We start from the raw sequence: 24,902 nt of genomic DNA, 5'->3' as shown, positions 1-24,902 counted from the left end.
CATAGTGGTTCTTAACTCTCATTTTTCATCAAAATACTTTAGGGAGCTTTTAAAAACTCCAAATGCCTGGGCACCAGAGACCCAACTTCAATTGGTGTGGGGTCAAAGCACAGGCTTTGGCATATTTTTTAAGTCCCCAGTTGATTCTAGTGTGTAGCAGGTGCTAAGCACAACTGGAATTTAACCCAGCTGACTTTTACTTTTAACCTTTTAGGCTGATCCTAAAAAAATTATTTAGTTAGGCAGTCTTTCCTCTTTTTTTTTTAAGATACCAATGAGATCAGAAAATTAAGAATTTAGACTTATCTACTTGGGGGCCTAGAAGGATGTTAGAAAACCTCTAATTGAACCCCCTGTTTTTAATAGATGTGAGGAAACCAAGATCCAGAAAACATAGGTCCAAAACTGTTATTTATGACTCAGGTCACAGTTTCTTTCCATCATTTTGTTACCTATTCCCCTGATTTCTAGAACTTCTCTTAAAACCTTTGGAGAATGTGCTGGCCCCACCATTCTTCCTTTGCCCAGAAAAGCATGCAGCTACTGCTTATTTATGATTTTTAAATGCAACTGAATGCCGAGGCAACCTCTAGAGCATGCTCTTTATTTGAGTGCAGTTTTCTCCCTGTTTTCCTCATTTATTAATCAACTTCCATTTAGAACTGGTGGCTTTAGCTTCTAGATAAGCGCTATCTAATAGAATTTTCTGTGGTGTTGCAAATATTTTATATTTGTGCTGCACACTGTGGTGGTTGGTAGCCACCAGCCACATGTGGCTATTGAGCACTTACAATGTGGCTAGTGAAGCTTAGGGAACTGATTAAAAATATCTCTGCAGTGAAATGTATTAACATAAAATTTGCCACTTTAACTTTTTCTTATTGTGGTAAAATATACCTAACACAAAATTTACCATTTCAACCATTTTTAAATATACAGTCCAGGGGCACTAATTACATTCACAAAGTTGTGCAGCCATCGCCACTATCTTATTTCCAAAACATTTTCATCACCTCAAAGCAAAACTCAGTACCTGTTGAATAATAACTCCCCCATTCTTCTTTCCCATAGCCTCTAGTTTCCTCTCTTCTGTTTCCTGAATTTGCTTATTCTAGATATTTCTTATAAGTGGAATCACACAATATTTGTTCTTTTGTTTCTTGATTATTTCCGTTAGCCATGTTTTCAAGGTTTATCTGTGTTGTAGCATGTTATCAGAACTTCATTCCTTTTTATGGCTGAATACTATTCCATTGTGTGTATATGCCACATTTTGTTTATGTACTCATCTGTTCATTGACACTTGGGTTATTTTCACCTTTGGCAATTATGATTAGTGCTACAATGAACATTGACATACAGTTATTTGAGTCTCTGCTTTCAATTCTTTGCAGTATATATCTAGGAGTGGAATTGTTGGGTCATGTGGTAATTCTGTGTTTAGCTTTTTGATGAGCCACCAAACTGTTTTCCACAGCAGTTGCACCATTTTTGCCCACCAATGATGTATGAGCAGTTTCTCCACATCTTCACCAACACTTGTTCCTTCCTCCTCCTCCCCCCGCCTTTTTTAATTATAGCCATCATTGCAGGTACAAAGTGGTACCTCTTCGTAATTTTAATTTGTATTTCCCTAATGACCAATAATGTTGAGCATCTGTCCCTGTGTTTATTGTCCATTTGTATATCTTCTGTGGAGGAATATCTGCTTAAGTCCATTACCCATCTTTTAATTGGGTGGTCTTTTTATTGTTGAGTTTAGTTCTTTATATATTCTGGATATTAAACCTTCATTAGATACATGATTTGCAAATATTTTCTCCCCTTCTGTGAGCTGTCTGTTCACTTTCTTGATAATGTCCTTTGATGTACTAAGGTTTTGATTTTTTGAAGTTCCAATTTATTTTTTCTTTTGTTGCTCATGTCATAACTAAGAATATATTACCAAATTCAAGGTTGTGAAGATTTACTATGTTTTCTACTAAGAATTGTATGGGTTTCTCTTATATTTAGGTCTTTGATCCATTTCGAGTTAAGTTTTGTGCATGATGTCAGGTTAGAGTTCCAGCTTTATTCTTTTGCATGTGGAAATCCAGTGGTCTCAGCACGATTTGTTGAAGAGACTATCCCCCACTGAATGGGCCTGGCACTTTTGTCAAAAGCTAATTCTATTCCGTTGGTCTATATATCTATCCTTATAGCATTTCCACATGTTGTTTTGATTCCTGAAACTTTATATGGTAAGTTTTGCATTCAGGAAGTGTGAATCCTTCAATTTTGTTCTCATTGTCAGGTGTTTTTGTTTTTGTTTTGGCTCTTCAGGGTCTTTTGTAATCCCATATGAATTTGAGAATGGACTTTTCCATTTCTGCAGAAAAGGCTATTGGACTTTTGCTAGAGATCGTGTTGAATTTTTAGGTCACTTTGGGTATTATTGACATCTTAACAATATAAAGTCTTCCTTTCCATGAACACCAGATGTCTTCCCATTTATTAGTTCTTAATTTCTTTCAGCAGTGTTTTATAATTTTCACTGGACCAATCTTTCACCTTCATGGTTAAATTTATTCCTAAGTATTTTATTCTTTTAGAATAAAAGATTGTAAATGAAATTGCTTTCTTTTTTCCTTTTGTTTTTTTATTTTTTACGCTTTTTTTTTTTAAAGATTTTATTTATTTATTTGAGAGAAAGAGAAAGAGAGCACAAGCGGGTGGAGGGGTGAAGGGGGAGGGAGAAACAGACTCCCTGCTAAGCAGGGAGCCCGACACGGGGCTCGATTCCAGGACCCTGGGATCATGACCTGAGCTGAAGGCAGATGCTTAACCAACTGAGCCACCGAGGCACCCCTGAAATTGCTTTCTTAATTTCTTTTTTTTTTTTAAGATTTTATTTATTCATTTGAGACGCAGATACAGAGAGAGAGAGAGCATGAGCAGGGGGAGAGGGAGAAGCAGGCTCCTCGCTGAGCCAGGAGTCCAGTGCGGGGCTTGATCTCAGGACCCTGGGATCATGACCTGAGCCGAAGGCAGACGCTCAACCATCTGAGCCACCCAGGCGCCCCTCTTAATTTCCTTTTCAGGTTGTTTATTATTGGTGTTTAGAAACACAGCTGATTCTTGTTGATTTTGTGCACTGCATCTTTACTCAAATTGTTTATTAGGTCTAGTAGGTTCTTGTAGATTCTCTGGTATTTTCTATACATAGGATTGGGTCATCTGCAAATAGAGATGGTTTTCCTTCTCCCTTTCCAGTTGTTCTGGCTGGAACTTCCAGTACAGTGTTGAATAGCAGTGGTGAAGTGGACATCCTTGTCTTCTTCTTATCTTAGAGGGAAAGTTTTCAGTTTGTCTCCACTGTCCATGATTTTAGCTGTGTACTTTTCATAAATGCTCTTTATTTGGTCAAGGAAGTATCACGTCAGAGAAGTTCCTTTATATTCATGGTTTTATGAGTGTTTTTAATCTGAATTTCAAATTTTATTAGATTTCATTTAGATGACATTTAAATTTAATTAATCACATGTGATTGGTATTACATTGGACAGTGCAGTTTTAGATCTCTGTTAAGTTTTGTTTCTATTCTACCTTTTTCTCACTTTTTTTGTGATTAGTCTCCTCCTTGAGAGATTCTTTTAGTACTGGTTGTTAATAATCCTTAGAGTTCCCCTAAAGGGAAGAAATACTAATTTTTGTCTTAAAGCTAATTATATATTGTTAGTTTAGAAACCATTTTCATTTATGACTATGTAGAACCCTTCTTCCATCTAGCTCAAAATAGTATTATTTATGTAAAGAATGAAGCCCTGCCTTATAAGCCCAGTTGACTAGATATAGCAAGTGGACACGGCTAGCAGAACTTCATATTTAGAAGAGAGTGAGCATAAAGAATGTCTCTTCGGGTCTAGTGGTAACTTATTTCTTATTTATTAATAAATGGGAAGACATCTGGTGTTCATGTATAGGAAGACTTTATATTATTAAGATGTCAGTAATACCCAAAGTGACCTAAAAATTCAACACAATCTCTAGCAAAATTCCAGTAGCCTTTTCTGCAGAAATGGAAAAGTCCATTCTCAGATTCATATGGGATTACAAAATTGGGTCTAGTGCTAACTTATTTCAAAGCTGGAAACTGATTTTGAGAAGTGTGACCACTTAGAAAATAGTTTTACTAACACTTAATAGTCTGTAGCCTAAAGGAGGAGAGAAAATGAGTTTCACAGCTCTGTTACCCACCAGATACTGTTTTCTCTTCCAGAGATCACAGCATTTGCTTGCTGTGGTTTTCCTTTCCTAGGTAATCACATGAATTTCCTAAATGTGTAAAACTTTTGTTCCTTCTTTCATTTTAATAGAAGTGGTACTCTTTAAGATATTAACTAGAGGATAATGGAGCTGATGGGTTATAATCTACTTGCCATTAGCTGCTGCCTTACTCCGTATGAATTTCCTTATATATTAAATTGGCTTCTTAATTCTGCTTTATTCATTTCTTCTTTTGATTTTTGCAAACATTTTATGAAATACTTACAAAAAGACAATAATATAATGAACACTGGTGTTCATAGCTCCCAGATCATGAGATAAAACATGCCAATAGAGCTAAAAACTTCTGGTGTACCCCTTCCTGTCACATCTACCCCTCACTTGCAGTCACTGGTTTCAAATATTCTCTCATTTTATTTTTCTTAATTAAAAAAGTTTTTTAAAAGTAAGCTCTACTCACAGCATGGGGCTCAAACTCACAATCCTGAGATCAAGAGTTGCATTCGCCACCAGCTGAGGAAGCCAGTGAGGTACCCTTGTTCTCTCTCATTTTAGAATTAATTAATTAATTAATCAATTAATTTTAGTGGGGGAGGGGCAGAAGGAGAGAGAGAATCTCAAGCAGACTCCCGCCGAGCACAGAGCCTGATGCAGGGCTTGATCTCAAGACCCTGAGATCATGACCTGAGCTGAAAGCAAGAGTCAGCGTTCAACCAACTGAACCACCCAGGCACCCCTGTTCTCTCTCATTTTTAAAAAAGCAGTTTCATTTTAGACACTAAAAGCAAGTGTCCTAATGTTGAAGAAGAAAAATGTTTCACTGGGTTATTTGCCTTTTCTTCTCCCAACTTGAAAATATAGAATTTTTTTTTCCCAGAAAAGGTTGGAATTTTCATGTGTGTCCACAAACCTAGAGTACCTTAAGAATTTTTGTGTGTGACAGTGAAAATGACTATTTTGACAGCCAAGAAGAGAAGAAAGTAGACTAAGTTTTCTTCTAGTCCATCCTGTCTCCAGGAGGATCTCCTACCTCCAAACTTTGATGTTCTGGCTTTGTCTGTATGGGTTTTGTCTAATTGAAAACTGCGGCTCACTTGTGGCAGTAGCTGCAGGGAGGTCCTGCCACTGGTCCTCTTCCTCATCTTCAACTCTCTGGCCTGTGGACGCTTTCTTGGAGTTGCCTAGAACACTTAGAAGTGAAGAGAATATTCCTCTCTTATTTTCCCCGTAATTACCCTAGTACCCTTAGGTTGATTTCCTTAACTGTTTGTTCTCCCTTTTACTTTTGTTACAGAGAACCTAGAGAGTAATCTTAGGCCTTGGTGGTTGTTTTAGAAAGGACCAGGAGATCTAGGATTTAAATTTTGACAATTTGATTGTGACCATAAAACACGTTTTTACCTAATAGTAAAGTTTCTTCTATCTAGGAAAAAAAAGTTAAACCAATTATGAAGGATGACTTGTGGAAATAACTAATTGTCATAATGTGGTAAATTTTGCTTTGCTCTGCTTATGTAGCTACTTGAAGCGCCTTCTGGCCTTAACTGCCTGGACAAATTGTAGTGGCCTTAGAGTAGCTGGTACTATTGGAAGACTGAGCTGTATTTCAGTGGATTTGCCAGCTCTTGGAGAACCTATGGTGATTTCTTCCAAAGTCTGCATGCTTTGACTTCCTTCATGCAAGTGCTTTTAGCTACTAAGTAGATTTTTATTTTGCATTGTGTGTTTACTAATCTCCTAAGTATTGGCTATCATGCTGTAGCAATTCTTTTTGTCCATAGCTCTTACACACTCATGGCACTATATTTGTACAGTCTCTTTGATGTAAACACCTCAGATGGAGTGTTCAAAAACTTTCTTAGGCCTGATATTAAATGAAACAACTTTTCGTAACTGTTTTTTATATTTAGACTTTCCACAGAATATGGTCATTATAGGTTTTTGAGGGCAAGGCAGAGCTGAGTTAAAAAACCTATTACAGCAAGTCTTTTCAAGCCAACCAGTATTTATCAAACTACTCTGTGGAAGGTGCTAGAGATAAAATAGCAGCTGTCCCTAAAAACAGAATGATCATACTCAGTGGAAAGTGAGTTATAGGAGTTACTGGGACAAATGTCTACTCTCTAATTATAAAATAAGACAGTGATAAAAATGCTATAATAGAGGTATAAATAAGTTATTGAGAAGAAGTAGAGATTATTTTGAACCTAAGATATCCAGAAAGACTTCATGGCAGAGTCCTTGTTTGAGTAGGACTTTGAAAAATAAATAAGAAAAGGCTTCGTAGGAGCGGGGAATGGAGTGTAATTCTGTTTATGACTTGGATAAATAAGAAGCTGGAAACTGAGCAGTGTCTAGAATATTTGGGGTGCATTGAAGCATTGAGTACATCAAGGAGTAATAGTTTGAAGCAGAGTCAGAAAAGAAGCTTGATGCCAAAGCAGGGAGGGCCTTGAGGGGCTGAGGAATTGGGACTTTATTCTTCAGACCTGTAATTGTTTCATACTGGCAGAAGCAGGAGAGAGACACGGGGTCCCCCAACTCATTGCTGTAGTGAGGACTGTGAGTGGTGGGGGTGGCATACTCTTCAGGTATGTTGAAGTGAAGTTAGGGCAGTAAAGAAACTCAGTCCAGAGTCTCTGTCATCCCTGGAGGGGGTGTAAAACTTGACTCTTCATTTCAGTAGTCAGGAGTCTCTTAAATGAGAGTACCAATCTCAACAGCTTTATTTCTAGAGACTAGTTTTAATGCATACATTGTAAAACTACATGTTTGAGAGTTGAAGTAGTCTAGTCGGTTTTCATTTGTGGTGTGGGATAGCTACCCACTTAAATTTGTTCCTGAAGAGTGTGAGGGGACTTAATACTTGTAAATGGAATCATTTTGAATGGGCAGAGGGGGTCCTGTACTAAATTCTACTGTTGTATAGTTAATTTGATTATTTTAGAGCAAGACAGTAATCATCCGCCCTCCCCGGTCTGTCCCCATTAATGCATGCTTTAGATTTTTTTTCTTGTCAGCACTTTGAACTAAGAGTCAGTATTGAAATTTTAACCTCCAGAACACATTGATTCTTGCCATTTGCAGATGGTAAAATTCTCTACTTCTCTACAAAAAAATAATTTCTGTGAGTGGACCTGTTTCTAATTTGTCCTTGTTTTCTTTTTTTTTTTAATTTTATTATGTTATGTTAATCACCATACATTACATCATTAGTTTTTGATGTAGTGTTCCATGATTCATTGTTTGCGTGTAACACCCAGTGCTCCATTCAGTACGTGCCCGCTTTAATATCCATCACCAGGCTAACCCATCCTCCCACCCCCCTCCCCTCTAGAACTCTCAGTTTGTTTCTCAGAGTCCGTAGTCTCTCATGGTTTCTATAGAACACAAGTTGTTCGGGTCTAGGATGGGGTTTGGCAAACTTTTTCTTAAAAACCCTATGGTTTCTATTGTAACTACTCAATTCTGCTGTGTGGGGTGAAAGCAGCACATGAACGAACGGGCATGGCTGTGTTCCCATAAAACTTTATTTTCAAAACAGGCAGCAGGCTGGGTTTGCTGACTCCCGTCTAGAATTTTCTTCCATTTAAGTCAATTTCATATCTGGGGGAAAAAAAAGAACAGGGCAAGATGCCAGTGATATTGCATAAGTAATTCCTGTAACTTAGGCAACTATGGTTTGCAGAGGCCATTAGTTTTAATTTACACCATATTACCTTTATATGTGTAATCATAAGCAGAAATCCTTTCTTCCATCCCCCTTTCCATCCTGCTCCACCTTCTCCTCAAGTGTTTTGAGAGTCTACCATGTAGCAGATGGCAGGCTAAGCGCTGGGGAGAGGTGGCACACACAGTCAGGGTGGCCTCTGCCCTCATGGAGCTACAGATCCGTAGAGGGGACAGAAAGCAAACAAAGTAACTCTAGATTGTGATAAGCACTTTGATGTTTGCAAGCATTGTGTGGAGGTAGAGAATACAGGGAAGAGGGGGCTTCCTTATTTAGAGTGTTGGGGGAGGCCTGTCTGAGGAAGTGAAGTTTAAGCTGAGACCTGAAGTTGAGAAGGACCTAATAGGCGAAAAACCTGACAGGATTTGTGACGGGCATCAGAAGACAGTCCTCCTCCCCTCCTTTTTCCCTGAATGTCAGTATAGACATGGAGATAAACTACTAACATTTTCATAGAGAATATTAAAAGCTATTTTATGTGATTTTTTTTTCTCCCTCCTTTTAACTTCCTTTTTAGGCAAGGCTAATGGCAGTAAGAACAAATGAAAAGTTTTTGGCTTCTGGTTAATACATGCACGTACATTCTGAGTGTGCATGGAAGAGCTGGCTACCAGAATAATGGTTTGGACGTTGTAGCCTATTGTTGAGAGCCTCTGGGATGTGTGAGGTTTGTCACTGCACTTGTGAGGTGGAAACCTCTCGTGTTCTGCTCCGTTATGGCGCGTCGGAAGAACATGCCATTGCAGTGGGGGAGTGGGGCCCTCTGCTGGCCGACTGGCACTCACCGCTCATCTCCGCCTGCTGCAGCCGCGCAGGGGGAGGATTTCTAGAGGGCTCGCTCAAGTGGTGAGGCTCTGGGGTAGTCGAAGCCTCCTGTCCTGTTACAAGCTCCTTAGTTAGCCTTCGGGGAATATTCACAGGTGGCCTTGGCTAGCCCTCGCTCTTATGCTCTGCTGCTTTTTTCTTGTCTGTAGCACTCTGCTTGCCAGTGCTCTTTGCTTAACTGACTACTGATGCTTTGGTGGAAGGTGAGGAGGTCGGTGTGGACTGAGTGAAGCTTTTGTGTTTTCACCTGCTGTCTTTGGCAGCTAAGTACCCAGTTAAAGTCACTTCGCTTTACTGATAAGTGATGTTGACAGATACACAAAATGAATATAAATCGGATATGTGTGTGGCAGCATTCTGAGTCTTTGTACAGGTGGAGCATGTTCTACTTGGAGTGACCATCCTGCAGAAGCCTTGATCTAGATGAATTCACCATTTTGGCCTGGTTTGGGGTTTTTAATTTTTGTTATTGGGGTATTTGTTTTGTTTTATTTGTTGTTTGTTTTTTATTTTTATTTTGTCCCAACATTTTCCTTTATAGTCCACCATTAGATATTGATCAGTTGAAGCTCATTTTAAGACTCGTTGGAACCCCAGGGGCTGATCTTTTGAAGAAAATCTCCTCAGAGTCTGTGAGTTGATGCTTTGATTGTAATTATCTGCCCTGTTGGGAGCCTCTGCCACTTGCCTTCCATCAATCTGTACTTTGCCCTGGGTATGTTTGTAAGCATGTGTGCCCTTTTGTGCTGACTTTCAGGATGAGGGATGTGTGTGTGTGTGTGTGTGTGTGTGTGTGTGTGTACATGCACTCATCTGCCCCCATGCATGAGTGTGTTTTGCTCTCTACTGGAGTATGTACTTAGATCATGAGAGCTTGTATTGGGCAGTAGTATCCCAGTAAATGATTTGAGATTCTAATTCATTCCAAGAGATTAAAGGAACATGTGTCTCTGTTATCAAGCCCTTACATCATCTTTCTCAGAAGTTTCACATATACTTGAGTTCTTTTTACTTTTCGGTTGTGTGTTCTCAGAGCATGAGCTTTACCACGTATTAGTCTAGCTTCACTACAAGAATGAAGTGTGCATTGTGTCCACGCTACTGCCCTTTTCCAGAAGTTACTGCTTTTTACTGTTTTAGAATAGACAACTCACACATCTTGTATAAGTTGTCTGTTCCCAACAGGGGCACCTCTCCACCCTGTCTCCAGACCAGTCCTGATACCTCACATCCACTGGAGTAGACTTGTAAATCCTTCCTCCCACAGCCTGCCTTTGTAATTACAAGTTGAATAACCTGAGAAAAAGCTTTGGAGCTAATGCTTTCCTGCCTCTAAGCAGGGATCTAGAGAGAAGCCATGGGAATGTGACTCTGGCTTACTTTGGCTCCAGTTTCCTGCTGTTGGTCATTTTCTGGGGCCAGAGACAAGAGAGAAATCATGAAAGCTCAGCCTTTCTCCCTTTTCCCCTCTGTCTGCTGCCAGGCAGTTGACTAAAAGGGAAAAAGAGCTGTGGAGCCAAGCTCCAGTTGTGCCTTCCTGAATTCTCCTCCCAGCATTCTGACTGAAGGGGTCCCTTTGCCCAGTTGGAAGGACTGCTGGGTGGCTTGAGGCAGGCTTGAGCAGGTGAGTTTGAATGGTTCATCATCTCCCTTATAAAATAAAGAATATTGTCATCTGGTATGTTTCTGGTACATTTCCATTAAAAGACCACAAAGCCCAGTGTATTCATGAATTTCCCCTCTGAGGGATGTAAGAAACTGTGCTGACTCTATTATTTTGTTTCATTTATTTATTTAAGATGAGAAGGAAAAGCACAGAAAGCTGTGACTTGCCTGAGTCATGCACTGAGTCACTTGGCAGAGCTGAGCATAGATCTCAGATGTTCTGATAACATGATCTCTAAACTTTAATCTCATGCGATTGTACACTACTTTGAAAGTCATTGTCAGCGTACTGACCACCATGTCAACTCAAAGGAGTATTTTCTTTTGCCTTATGAAATGTAGAAGCTGGATAGAGTGAATCAAAGAAGATAAGGAATGCTGCTTAGAGAGGATGGTGCTTTCTTGTTTTAAATGCATGTGCTTAGGAAGACTGGTAATACAGAAAACATGGAGGCAAGGGAGTGGGGGTGGGAGGAAGTTCAGTTTATTTACCAATAGTACTAATGAGACTAAGATAGTAAATTCATTCCCTGTCTGGATATGGCCACTAGCAGCTCCTTCTCAGTCCCTTCTCCCCCGCCCAGCCATCTGCCCTGTAGGTATGTGCTGTTAGTCACAAGAATTTCTAAAGAAAAAGCATGGGTAATATAGTATTTACTTACTATTAATCCATCATTTATTTTTAGGAAAGAAACAACATCAGTGCCCAACCTAATAATGAGATCTCTTTATCTTATGTGAAATAGGGCACGTCATACATTTAAACAGCTCTAGAGTTGGGCATAATAAAATGGACTACCAGAATATAGAACGTACTCCAATAATATTGTATCGAGTATAGGAATAAGAGAGGGTTTTTTTTTTTCCCCCTACCTGGTTATGGCAAGTGGATAAGGGTTTAAATGGTAGACAAGATTAATTTGATGTTAGTAATACTGTCTAAGTACCAGTTTATCTTAAAAAGCACATGATGTGTGTGGGACACATGGTGTGTAAATAACAAAGCCAGGTGAGTAAAATTGTTTAAGGATTTTAAAAATTGAAAGAAAAATTCATTAGCAAAGGAATGTAATAAAAGAAAGCCAATAGCTATTTTCATTACTCCTGAAAAGTAGTAAGGTAGTGATGCCATCATTTTTTTCTTTTCCCCAAAATTTTATTTAAATTCTAGTTAGTTAACATACAGATTCGATCATTTATGTAGAAATTCAATCAATAAATAGTAGGGCGTTGTAAGAAAATGCAATAATGGGCTGATTGAGAACAAGTTGGGATGTGCTGTGAGAAAGGGGATGATAAATAGGTCATGGCAGCTCAGGAGAGAGGACTGTTTTAGTTAGTGACCCAGTACCTATAGTAATCAGCGAAAGAACAGAAGAAATCATATTAAGAAAGCAAAAGCCCTTTCACTGACTCCCATTTTTCTCTAGAAATATATTCTTCCTAGCGTCCTGACAGGAAGGGGATATAATAACCTATTTGGCTAAAGGAGACAAAAATAGAAAATGCACAGGCCAAGTATCGTTCCCAAGAAAGAGGAGAGAGGTGGCAGAATTCTAAGATTTTAAAACCCAACTGGTATTCTGCTATTGCTGGTTTACTTAGTGAGCCCCTTTTGTTGTATTTCTTGGCATGCAAAGTACTATTGGTTATGTAATTTGTTTAAAGGTAAATCTAAACTTTGTTGAGAGAATGGTAAAAGGGCTTCATGCCACCTTTTGAATTTGCTGGCCTCTGTCTTTCGGCGTAAGGAGTGTGAAAGGCAGGATGGAGTGCATGGTCCTAGCTCTCTCCTACCGGCCAGCCTTCAACGTATATTTGTAGTCCTCTGACCATGAGGAAATTTGAGTTCAGAGGATGAGTAAATGTGAAAAATTACTGAAGGAAGCCACAGAGAAGTGTGATTGCCTGACCAGGGTGCTCATTGAAGATGCTGCTACAACCGAAGGAAGGAATTAATAGTTGAAGAAGAAAGGGAATATAGAAAGATTTTTATTGAATTGTGTTGATTTTAAAAATCCCGTCACTGCTCCTTTAATAGGAACACATGATAAACCAGTTCATACAACATTTTGGAGGAGGGGGAATTGTGTTAAAGTTGATGGGGCAGCAAGAAGAGAGAAGTTTGGAATACTGTTTCCATATGTGCTTGTACATATGGAAGACCTACTAGTTTCGTCCTTGTCAGATCATTGCAGAGCGTTTGCAGACTTCCTCCCAGCTGTTAATTAAGTGAAGTCAGCCTGTTCACCTGTTAGAGACTTGTGGAAGAAATCACTGTGGCATGCTCTAATACCATTAGCAGCCTATTTTGTCTTTGCCATTAGCTTCTAACTTTGCCCCATGTCTCCACTTTCTTCATCACCACTGTGTGTGTGTGGCATGTTTTATAAATGTACCACTACTAATGTCTTTGAAACTTGTTATTGCTTATCAGCTCACACACCCACCCATGTCTTACATTTGGAGGGGTGGTGCCTTGGAGAGTCACCAGAACCTGTGCCATGAAAATTTAACCTCTTCCTTGAATGGATATATTGAAAATTTTGTTTTGTCCAAAGCTGAATCAGAATTTTCTGAATCATCTCCATTTATTCCCCAAGCAAGCAGGTTTTGGCCATCAGTACTTGAAAACAGTTCTCTGGCTGGCATCCTGGATCAAGGGGCAGTCTCTTTCCAGGGAGCCTAAATATTTAATCTTAAAGATGATGCTAAAACTAAAGGAAAATGATTTTCCTTATCTGCATGGCCAGTTACTGGCTGCATGCCTAATAACCCCCATGCCATTCCGCAGAAGCGTGCTTTCACATGCAGCCTTGGGCTCTGGCCTGGGGGGGATGGAGTGGGTGGGGAGTGGGTTTTTTTGTTCGTTTGGGGGTGGCTTTTTTGGCCTTCTTAAGAACTTGAGTTGAAAGTTATTTTTTTGCACTGTATGTTTAACAATGCCCTTGACTAGGCATCTAAGATATTAACCAGCTTCAGCAGATTATGCGTCTGACGGGGACCCCCCCTGCTTATCTCATTAACAGGATGCCAAGCCATGAGGTGAGAACAAACAGACTGGATAGGGATATCCAATTCAGAAGGCCACATTCTCATTTTGTTGCCACTGTATAACCAACGCGGTTTTTAATGTCACTGAGTGCTTGCATGGGCCTTGAGGGCGACTTAAGGTGATGACCGCCTCTGTGCTATTGCAGGATGCTGACATTTGGGACAAAATGTCATCCGGTCCTCTGGATTGAGAATATAATTTATAGGCTTGTAATTAGAAAATGATAATACTTTTATATTTGGGTTTTATGAATTTAGTGCTCAAGAGGCTGTTGTGGTATGTTAGCATCTGATGACTGTGGGCTGGAAGTATATTGAACTGAGGGCCATTAGGATGCTTTCCTATTCATCAGTTTTTTATAATGACCAAAAGAGAATTCTTCAAGATAAAAAACAAGTCTATAAAATATCCAACACTAATAAATAACTATATTTAAAAGAAAATATACAAAGAATATGGAATAAATATGAACACTTATATAAGTTTAGGTTCTTACTACTTAATCTAACACTAGTTTTATAATCAGAGATGGTTGGGGCACTTCTTTCCAGGGTGCCTTAATCTTTTTGGGAGCCAGGTTGGCATCACAGAGGCCCTTCCCAGCAGTGTTGTTTCTATTTCAGCTATATTCAGGTAGTTTTTAAATTTACCTTTATTAATTTTATTAGAGGGATGACTGTTCTCTGCATGAGACAGGTCTCTCTTACCTATGTCTTCCCTTGATCCTTTTATCTACATGCTCGAGTAGGAAGGGATTACAGACATGTGGATATTCAATTCCGAGAACTTTCTTTTCAGATTGGAAAGATTCTCAACCAAAGCTGACCTCTCCTACTTGCTGCACATAGAGTGACTAAGAAGGTGAAGTTGCCCTAGTAATCAGAACTTTTTCTAGTCTTGTGTGTGCACACACACACACACACACACACACACACACACTTTTACTGTTGAGCTGAGCTGTATTAAAAGAGGAATTTTAAGGAAGTGGTTAAGGTAGATTCAAAGAAGTTTTATCTCAACTATTCAGATGGACTGATAGTGGGATTTATGTTTTGAAACAGGGAAGGTCATAGACACAGTTTAATACCTAATATCTGAAGGACACATTTATGAGTACATTTGTATTTACATGATTATTCTCAGGACCAGTTTTTGGGTTTGCCTTGGTAGAGCTATCAGTCCTTAAAAGTATTTGGCACCTAAGTGCCTTTGAGTAGAGTTCAGAAATTGTGAAGTTGAAACACCCTTAGGGAGTGAGAGCAAACTTTCTAAAGGCAACGGGGAAAGCAGCTAATGTTTGTTGAGTTCTCACTCTGCACCAAGTACTGTGCTAAGGAAGTATTGGTTTGTTATCTCAAATCCTCACTAGAGCTCTGAGGTAGGCGTTGTAAATCTCATTTTATAGAAGAGGAACTCAAGCGTTAAAGAGAATAAGTAACTTGCCCAAAGTGATAAAGTCAAGATTCAAACTCAAGCCTGTTCCACCATAGGGACCAAACTTAAAACAACTATACTAGTAATATAAATGTTGTTTGTGTCAGAATTTTGGTTTGAAGCTTTTTCATGAGCTTTATCTTATTTGAATATCACAATAACCGTATGACATACAGGCAAGCCAAATACTAATACCTAATACTAATATTTTGCAGATGAGGTCACTGATACGTTGGTTGAGACTTGCGTAAGAAGACATAGCTTCTAAGTGGTAGGGGAAATATTTCTGCATAGGCCACGTAATTTAAAATCCACTATTCTTCGTCACTCTTATTAAGTTGCTTTAGTATTTTTTAAAATGTGTTCAAGACTTTTAGAATAATATACTAAGCTTATGTTTACTTTCTTATTACCAAGATTACTTTGTTAGCAAGGTTTAACATTGATACCCTTTTTACAAACCAAGAGTACCTACTGAGATCAGCACCATCAGAAGACTGCTGATCCTAGACTTTCTTTAGGAGTACCAATCCCTATGCTAATTTTAGCTTTCTAGGAAGGCTGTCTCAGAAAGGGGAACTTCTTAGATACCTTGGCCTCATTTTTTTTTTTAATGATCCTTTTGATCCTTCGATTGGAAAGCTAATAAAAGGGAACTTTTAATTGCTTAGCATTCTCGTTCACTTGAAATGTAACTGTGAGAGATAGCCAGAATAAACAAAAGTGCTGATTATACATAAGGAAGTTAGGATGGCAGTAAGAGAGAAATCTTTTAATTGAATATCAAAGACAATCATAAACATTGCAACTAGCAGACTTTGTCAGTTAACACTTGTTCCTTGGCAGGACCGAACTCTCTGGGAGCAGTAACATTATTGAACAAAGCCATTTTGAAAACCTTTTATTTTTACAGGCAAGAAACTACATTCAGTCTTTGACCCAGATGCCGAAAATGAACTTTGCAAATGTATTTATTGGCGCCAATCCCTTGGGTAAGTTGATCATATCCTCACCTCATGAATACTGAATTGTTAATAACATAAATTGGGGAATTAAAGAAGAGTCTTTCCTTTTGATTAAATAGGGTACCATTAATTAAATCCTGGGAGGTGGTAAGTAATGCTATTTATTACCTACGTTTGTGTTGTCAGGTTTTTTAATCATGTGATATGCGTATATATTTATATGATCCTAGAATTTGGTGGAAGAAATCGGCTTGTACGGTGAAGAAAGGAGAGGAAGTAGTGGGGATGTTGGGAGAAAAGATCGAGGGGCACAGGAAGAAGGAGGTACAGAGGAAAGCCTATGACTTGACAACTGCTGCAGTTTTGTGGTGTCCCAAGCCAGGGCAGAAGCAACCGGAGCCGATGGGGGTTTAGAGGACCCCCCCAGGAGCTCCCTGCCGTGTGCCCTGCACTGCCGGTAGCTTCCCAGTGCCACAGGTCCTGCCGTCCTCGTGCACTTTTCCTTTCTCCTCTTCTTCTTCTGCCCCCCAGGGACTTAACCATTCTGTCTTCTTTGCGGGGCACATTTGCCACCTCAGACTTTAAGGAATGGCTCCATATTCCTTCCCGCCACCATCACTTCCGGGATCCCCGGCAGAGGGATGTGACAGTGGTAGATGCAGGACATGTACTGCCTTGGCTAAGAAGGGAGTTGATTTATTCCTTAAATTTGGGGGCTAATATGTGCTTTGGTTGGCCCCTAGAAGTGGCATTGCCTGAGACCCTTCTTCCCCGATTCGAGGATTGTGCAGTAGACCAGGCCATTTAACAGAAGACACGGAAAAATCAGACCAGGCCTCCCTATGAGAAAGGGAGGGAGTCCATGCTATGATAATAGTATAATCAAGCTTCTCACTTTCCTGAAGATTGTGTTATATTGGCATGTTCTAAAATCTCTCAGTGGGTCATCCCTCTGCTTGGTCCCAGCATCTGTGTTTCAGGTTTAGTTTTATCCTTTGAGAGCTGATAGTCATGATGCCCTCTTCAGATGTTGTGGTGAAAGCTAAGTGGTTTTCCCTTTTTACGTACTTCATCCATAGTGATCATTGAGAGTGATTTCAGTGTTACTGTGATAATTCTTACAAGAGCAGAGATGCTCACATTCTTCGAGATGTTGGGCAGTCCTGGGTGAGTCTGTTTCAGCCTTGGAGATTGTAAGTAGGCCAGATCTCAGCTGGGCCACTCTCACAGCCAAAAATGAGTCCACAAACTCATCAGGGGTATATACAGAATTTTATGCAGTTGGTTTAGGTTTGCATCTGCCCCTGTATGTATGCTCCCATTGGCTTTGTAGGATTTATTTGAACTGTATTATCTAGTTCAAGGATCTGTGACAAGCTCTGTTTGAGTTGTAAATACTCTAGGATGTTGGGAAATTATGCTGTATGCTGGTAGCTTTCTTGTCTGTCACTCTGTTCTGAATGTATTTTCATCATATCAGTTCATGTTTCAGACCTGGCCATGCTCACTGTTTGACTTCCTGTTAACCAACTCCAACAGATTTGTTAACTCATTTTTCTCGGGGGGTGGGGCATGTGTGTGTCCCAGCAGCTTATTTAGGTCATATCCATCCTTCTCTGGAGTCATGACATTTAAACATTCAAAAGAACTGGATACCACTTAGCAATACAGACTGCCAATGAGTTGAATGGAGGCTTTGGGCCATCTGGTGTTCAGCACTGCAGTTCTCAGAATTTAAACATGCCAACAGCTCACTGCCAAACAGTGATGTCATACAAAGAGTTTCTTCTTGCAGACAGAACATGGTCTTACTGACCACGAACTTGTGCCCAGCATAGTAACTGAGTAGGAACACACCAACGATGTAAATAATGACAGCTGTGTTTTGTCAGTCACGAACTTCATGTTTGACTATTATTCTCAAAACATGAATTAAGACTTGAATTGCCCTTTGACATAGTGTGTATATTTCTATCTGTCAAGATCTTAGAGGAATCTTTTCCTTACCCCTGATCTTATTCCTCATCAAGGTATTGGTTATTAGGACATAGTACTTTTCACCCTAGGAAACCCAATCAGATGCAGTGTGTGACCCTTAATTGGATCCTGGTTTGAACAAACCAGTTATAAAAGACAACTTTGGGATAATTGGAGAAATTTTAACATAAACTGGATCTTAGATGATATTTGAGAATTATTTAGTTGTCATACATAATGGTTTTGTGATTATATAGAAAGATGTCTTTATGCTGAAATATTTTGGGGTAAAGTGTCTATCATTTTATTTTAAAATGGTCCAGCAAAAAACACAGTTAGATAGATAGATAGAGAAATAAATAATGTTAATTGTTGGATATGGGTGGTGAGCATATGACTATTCACTGTACTATTGTTTTGTATATTGAAATTGTTCATAGCGAAAATTGTGTTTCTTTTATCCAAATACCATGTCTTGCCCACACACCATGTAAAACCCTCAATTTGTTCATTGTTGGAAGATCCTTTTGATGAATATTCATTGCTTTATGTTAGTAAATAAACAGCATAGGGAGACAAAAAAAAATTTAAAAACCACCCTGCTTACCTTTTCTAGGTTACTTTGGTTGTAGGCTTTCCTTTTGACACAGTTTGACTACATGGTAGCACCTTGATGTTCCACAAAAGCTTGTTCAGAGTCTCAGTTATTTTTTAAAATTCCTCTTTAGTAATGTATTCTTAATATAAAACACATCCACACACACACACACACACACAAAGAAGAAAAGGGATAATGTTTCCTAGAGCAGACACATGGGGGAAGAATTCTTTGTTCAGTATGAAGACTCAAAACCGTGTGTTTGCTTAATAAGGCCTAATTTTTTGCTAACTTGTTAAAAACTCTTTTTTTCCTTCCAATCTGTGGGACTGATAGCTGTCGACTTGCTGGAGAAGATGCTTGTATTGGACTCAGACAAGAGAATTACGGCAGCCCAAGCCCTCGCACATGCCTATTTTGCTCAGTACCATGATCCTGATGATGAACCAGTGGCTGATCCTTACGATCAGTCCTTTGAAAGCAGGGACCTCCTTATAGATGAATGGAAAAGTAAGTCATAAGAGCAGGATTAACATCTAGTGTGAGGACTTAGATTTAAAAATCTTCCTTAGGTGAGCCACTAACCAAAAGCTGTGGGGAAAATAGAATTTCTGGTTACAACCAACTTGTTAAAACTGGTAACTAGTGTCTCTGATGCATATGGGTATGTTCTTCTCATGGAAACTGTCTGTTGTAGATGAGGACACTCTTTGGACCTTTGAGGTACTTATGTCTGGTCTGATTTTACACACAGCCCCTTACATCTGTATAGAGCCTCGAGGTTCTCAGAATGTGCATTTATAACATCTGTCTGAGATAAGTAGGGAATAAGGTATTTTTATAGTTTTACAATCGATAGAACTCTAGAATTATAGTTTTACAATTGATAGTTTATTCTTGTCTCTTACCTTAGACCTAGTTAGGGACACAGCCAGAAGTGGAACCTATGTCTCCTTTATGTCCAATTTCAAATTCTTTCCATAAAACATACATTCAGAACTCTAGGTAGATCCCTAAAGCCAGAATTATCTGTTGCTGTAGTTGTAGAAGTGCTCTGTTATTCTTGAGCACCTTCTCCAGAGAGCTTTAAAAATGAGGCACTGCTGAATGAAACAAGTAAGTAAAAATAGTTTTTTTTGTGTATCCTTGAACTTCTGTGTAATCACATGTTCCATTAGGATATCACACCTAAGCAGTGAGGCGGTTATTTGAAGTAGTCCATCAGACCACTAGCCTGGACAGGAGGGAAGGACCTTGAGCTTAGAAGTTAGAGTACGTACCAGCGAAGAGCGTAGTCTGAACTCTCACATCCTACCTTTCTTTCCTGATTTTTAGGCCTGACCTATGATGAAGTCATCAGCTTTGTGCCACCACCCCTTGACCAAGAAGAGATGGAATCCTGAGCACCTGGTTTCTGTTTTGTTGATCCCACTTCACTGTGAGGGGAAGGCCTTTCCATGGGAACTCTCCACATATCATTCAAGTGCCTCTTGTTGCAGAGATTTCCTCCATGGTGGAAGGGGTGTGTGTACGTGTGTGCGCGCGCGTGTATGTGTGTATGTGTGTGCTTCTGTGCGTGTGCATGTGTCTGTCTTTGTGGGAGGGAAACTATGATCACAGTGACTTTACGTGGAGTCACAGAAGCTGCGGGGCAGCCCCTGCTTGCTCGTTGTGAGAGTCAGCCCAGGCAGGCAAGAGCTACCATCTTGTCAGGGTTTGTTACATGCAAAAGAAAAAACTTTAAACGGCCCAGATCCCAGTCATGCTTTTGCCATTTTGGCCTTTCCCACAGCCCTGCCTTGAGGTGGGGGGGTGTAGACCCACCTACATCCTGTAGTGGCACAGAGAGAGGGCGCGCACCTTCTGGCTGCTTCGGAAGCCGTCCCTCAGCGACGGGCGCAGCCAAAAAGGACCAACTGGCTTCTGTGCACTGGTCTGCGATTGATTTGCTTAGTATGATTCTCAGAACTCAGCAGGTATGTCCGAAACTGTAAATATGCTTGTGCCTTAAGAGGAGAGAAGAAAGTGTAGATAGTTGAGACAGCGCGGGAGATGGCGTGCTGAGCCAGGCAAGCAGTCAGGCCGTCGGCCGGCCGCTGGCGAACCGGAAGTAACCAGGGAGCCCTGGGCGCTGGCGTGTGTGCATGTGTGCACATGGGTGTGTGTGCTCCTCTCTCTCTCTCTCTCTCTCTCTCTGCTCGCCCCCCCCCCCACCTCCAGTGCAAAGGTTTCTTGCGTAGTAGCCCCAGCAGGCAGAAGCCGGTTCTTGCTGTCAGTGTACTTCCTGTGTGCTCTTTATTCCCAGCAGAGTGACGATGTGTTTTGCACGTCTTGCTATTTGAGCATGCACAGCTGCTTGTCTGTCCTCTTCGGGAGGCCCTGGTGCCAGGCAGGTTTGCCAGTGAAGACTCCTTGGGTAGTTCAGAGCCCACGGCGCCTCTGCTGATGCCACGGGCAGGTGACACCGTCCTCTCTCCAGCCCCAGTGCTATTTTGTGTCGAACACAATTGATACTCCAGGTGCTTTTGATGTGAAAACTATGAAGAAATGGAACAGATGGGTGTATAGCATTTTCATTCTTGCCATCTGGTTTTCGACAAACTATTTTTGGGGAGCCATCACGGGAAAGATCAGGGCTTTTCCCGGGAATATCTCAGACTTTGAAAAACAGTTGTTCTCTTCACTCCCAATAGCCAATGCTAAGAAATGCTGAAAATCAAAGTGAACAATAAAAGGTCATGAGGCCAGAAACTCCTTTTGCTATCTTTGTCTAAACATGGTTATTAAAAAAAGTAATGAGGTGTCTTTTCCACCCTTCTTTGGAAAAGGGTCTTCTTGGCAGCTTAACATTGACTTCTTGGTCTTGGTTTGGGGAGAGAGAAATTTTGTTTCAGAATTTTGTATATTGCAGGAATCCTTTGAGAATGTGATTCCTTTTGATGGGGAGAAAGGGCAAATTATTCTAATATTTTGTATTTTCAACTTTATAAAGATGAAATATCCTCAGGGGTGGAGAAGAGTTGTTTTCATAATTTTCTGAATTGCAAACGTCTCGTGCTACATAAGGGCCCATGTATTTAAACCTCTTGTGAAATAAGAAAGTGTAAAGCCACTTCCACTATTAGGTGTGTGACAAAATCTTGTATTTGGGACAAGGTGTATGCATTTCTCTATCACAGAGCAGTGGTACATGCGCTCCAGAGGGATGAGGTAGGACCCCTGAGTCAACTGGAGCAAGAAGGAAGGAGGCAGGCTGACGGTGATTGCGCCTCACCGGGGATTCGCCCCCTCTTTAAAGGAAAAGGAACGCAAAGGCCTCATCTCCTTTATATGCAGTTCCAATCCTCACGATCCACAGCAAGATGAATTTTATCAGCCATGTTTGGTTGTAAATGCTAGTGTGATTTCCTACAGAAATACTGCTCTGAATATTTTTTCATAAAGGTCTTTGCACATGTGATTGTATATGCATTAGGAGGCTGAATGTTCTGGGAGCCTGGACTCAGCTGGAGCCCGTGGAAGAGCTCCTTGGTTTCTGAGCATCATGCTCCCATCTCCTGATTTCTCTGAACAGAAAGCAAAAGAGAGAATGAGGGAAACTGCTATTTTATTTGTATTCATGAACTTGGCTGTAATCAGTTATGCCATATAGGATGTCATACAATACCACTGGTTAAAATAAAGCCTATTTTTCAAATTTAGTGAGTTTCTCAAATTTATTTTATTTTTACGTTGATTGTTTTTTATTTAGTGCACAATATGGCATTATATAGATGTTCTTTCAGTTGTGGCCTGGCATATGTTTCTGATAGATCTTAATATTTACTCCTAAAATTTAGAAAACACTAACAGATTGTACACTTTATGGTGAAGCAGATCTGAGTCTTTGATGTAAATGGGTAGAGCAAATAGCAAATAAGGTGTAACGCGGCAGGCAGAGTGTGACTACACTTGGGTGTCAGAGTGGCCTAGGACAGGGGTCAGCAGACCGTGGCCCACGAGCCGGATCCAGTCTACCATCTTTCTGTATAGCCCGCTAAAAATGGTTTTTACATTTTTAAATGGCAGAAATCAAAAGGACAGTATTTTTGTAGTGTGTGAAAAATAATGTAAAATTCAAATTTCAATGTCTATAAATCATAAAGTGTTATCGGAACACAACCACACGCTTGTTTACGTATTGTCTAGGGCCGCTTGTGTGCTACAGTGACAGCTGAATCGTTGCAGCAGAGACCGTATGGCTTACAAAATCGAAACTATTTACTCTCTGGCCCTTTACAGAAAAAGTTTGCCGACCCCTGGCCCGGGACTTCAGTTTCCTCATGTGTAAGATGAAGTTTGTTTAGATAGTTGCTTGGGTACTTTTCAGCTTTGACATTCTAACACTGTCTGTACAAAGTATATTTTTATTTGAAAATTGCCAGAGAGAAGATTATATGAATACATACATATGTACAATGTTTATAGACTCTGAAGCAAATGTGTTTTATGACTCTCTTATCTTACGGCCCTTGACAATATTCTTCAAAACTACTGAACTGCACCACAGAATTAAAGGGCCACAAGGTCTCATGGCTGTTTTCAGGGCCCGTGTTGGTGTGCTTCCTTTCTCAGTGGCCGAGGAATGCTAACAGCGTCCCAGGGTGGATTGTGAGGCCCCGCCTCTGAGGCTATCGAGAGTGTGCAGCTGGGCGTTTTGTCCTGTGGTGTCTGGGCCCAGGCTGGCAGCTGGGAATAATGGCAGAAGGCAAACTAAGCACAGACTCTTTCCTTCATCCTGTCCTCATTAGCTTCATAAGAGGGTAAAAGAAAAGGGACCCAGTTGTCACATGTGGTATATCAACCCCCGTAAGGATCAGACGGTTGTAGGAAATATTTCGCCTTCACATACCAGGCATGAATGCCGTGACCCAACCTTCCTCCGGGGCTTCTGAGTGCAGGCCCTGCTTATTAGCTCAAGGAGAACGGACACCAGAAAAAGCTCACCTAAAGTGAATCCACTTAAAATGGGGACCAGAATTGCATAGTATGTGGTGGGGATTGGAGGAGAGAGGAAGTCTGATTGGGACTGTCATGAAAACGGAACAAAATTATAAAAGCATATTCATAATTTCAGACACAGTTTTGTAATGAACAAAGAACAAATGAAGTGTTTCTCAAGTGACACCGCGTCTCAGACTGCAATATCCTTCCTGTTTTGATTTTTGTAGCATAATCATGGGGGAACTTATTGCAAAAATATTTGAGGTCTTCCTCAGTTTTCCTAAGGGCCTCATTCTTTTGATATTCACATTGTTCTTTTTTATAAGTGTCTATTGGTGATTACTTTATCACCTCTCCCTTTTTATTGTTGTCTGGTCTGAGTCTGCCAGATCCACATTTTTGAGATCTAAGCAGTTTTCTAGCATTATTTACCAAGTTTATCAAATCTACCATCTTTTCAAGATTTGCAGTTACTGCAATTTTAACCTGCACTGTATTTGTGTCATTGGTCATATGCTTATAATACAGTTAGAGACTAACAGAAGACTAGAATGGGTAGGATAGACACTCTGGGTTCAGATAACTTATGAAGCAAGGAGGGACTAATGTTATAAGTAGTCTATTCATTAGTGAATGTTTTTGTGTGACAACTTTCACTTTTCTGTACAATCTGATAGCTACGAGGACTTGCCCAACAAATATGCAAATGAAGACCTTTTTTTTTTACTTATAATACAGATACATTTTAATATACGTATACTTTAAACTTAGCATTTACACTTCTCAGGACTTAGAGGCATCACAAGTTCACAATGAAAAGGTAAAAGGCTTTTCAGGGTCTTGTTTTTTTGTTTTTGTTTTTAAGATTTTACTTATTTGAGAGAGAGCAAGCACGAACAGGGGGAGGAGCAGAGGGAGAGGGACGAGCAGACTCCGCACTGAGCCCAGAACCAGATGCAGGGCTCGATCCCACGACCCTGAGATCATGACCTGAGCCAAAATCAAGAGTTGGTTGCTTAACCAACTGAGCCACCCAGGCGCACTTTATAATAGCAAAATACTGGAAGTAACCCACATTTCTGTCATTGAGGACTTGACTAAATAACATGGTTATCTTACAGTGGAATACCATATATCCAGGCATGGATACATGTGCCAGATGTATTAGGAGGGAGAGAAAGTACATGGCAAAGTGTAGTATACCATCCTCTCTTTTTACTAATAGAAAGATATGGCTAGGAAGAACCTAAAGGAACACACACCAAACTCAGCAACCATCTCTGGGTAGTGGGATTATAGGAGGCTCTAACTTGGTACAGTTTCTGTTGTGTTTTGTCATAAAACAATGATTTCTTTTGTAATCAGAAAACTTTAAAAAAAATTTTTATAAAGATTTTTTTTTTT

General features: G+C 40.1%; 1 protein-coding gene across 2 annotated transcripts in view; it reads left to right on the top strand.

Annotated features, from left to right (window-relative positions):
• MAPK14 (mitogen-activated protein kinase 14) overlaps positions 1–22,216 on the top strand; it is a 71,289-nt gene extending 49,073 nt beyond the window's left edge. The window contains exons 9-12 of one of the 2 annotated variants that reach the window (XM_036096954.2): positions 13,452–13,531; positions 15,889–15,967; positions 18,852–19,025; positions 19,851–22,216. In XM_036096954.2, the coding sequence (XP_035952847.1) occupies positions 13,452–13,531; positions 15,889–15,967; positions 18,852–19,025; positions 19,851–19,918 (401 nt within the window). In that variant the 3' untranslated portion in view covers positions 19,919–22,216. Of the gene's footprint in view, positions 1–9,373; positions 9,454–13,451; positions 13,532–15,888; positions 15,968–18,851; positions 19,026–19,850 lie in introns of both variants that reach the window. The other variant, XM_036096943.2, reaches the window with a different exon arrangement.
• The last annotated feature ends 2,686 nt before the right edge of the window (positions 22,217–24,902 follow it).

This window comes from Halichoerus grypus, chromosome 9 (genome assembly GCF_964656455.1).
Source record: "Halichoerus grypus chromosome 9, mHalGry1.hap1.1, whole genome shotgun sequence".
Lineage (NCBI taxonomy): Eukaryota > Metazoa > Chordata > Mammalia > Carnivora > Phocidae > Halichoerus > Halichoerus grypus.
Note: the sequence above shows the minus strand (reverse complement) of the source record. Positions and strands in the feature narration are given on the sequence as shown.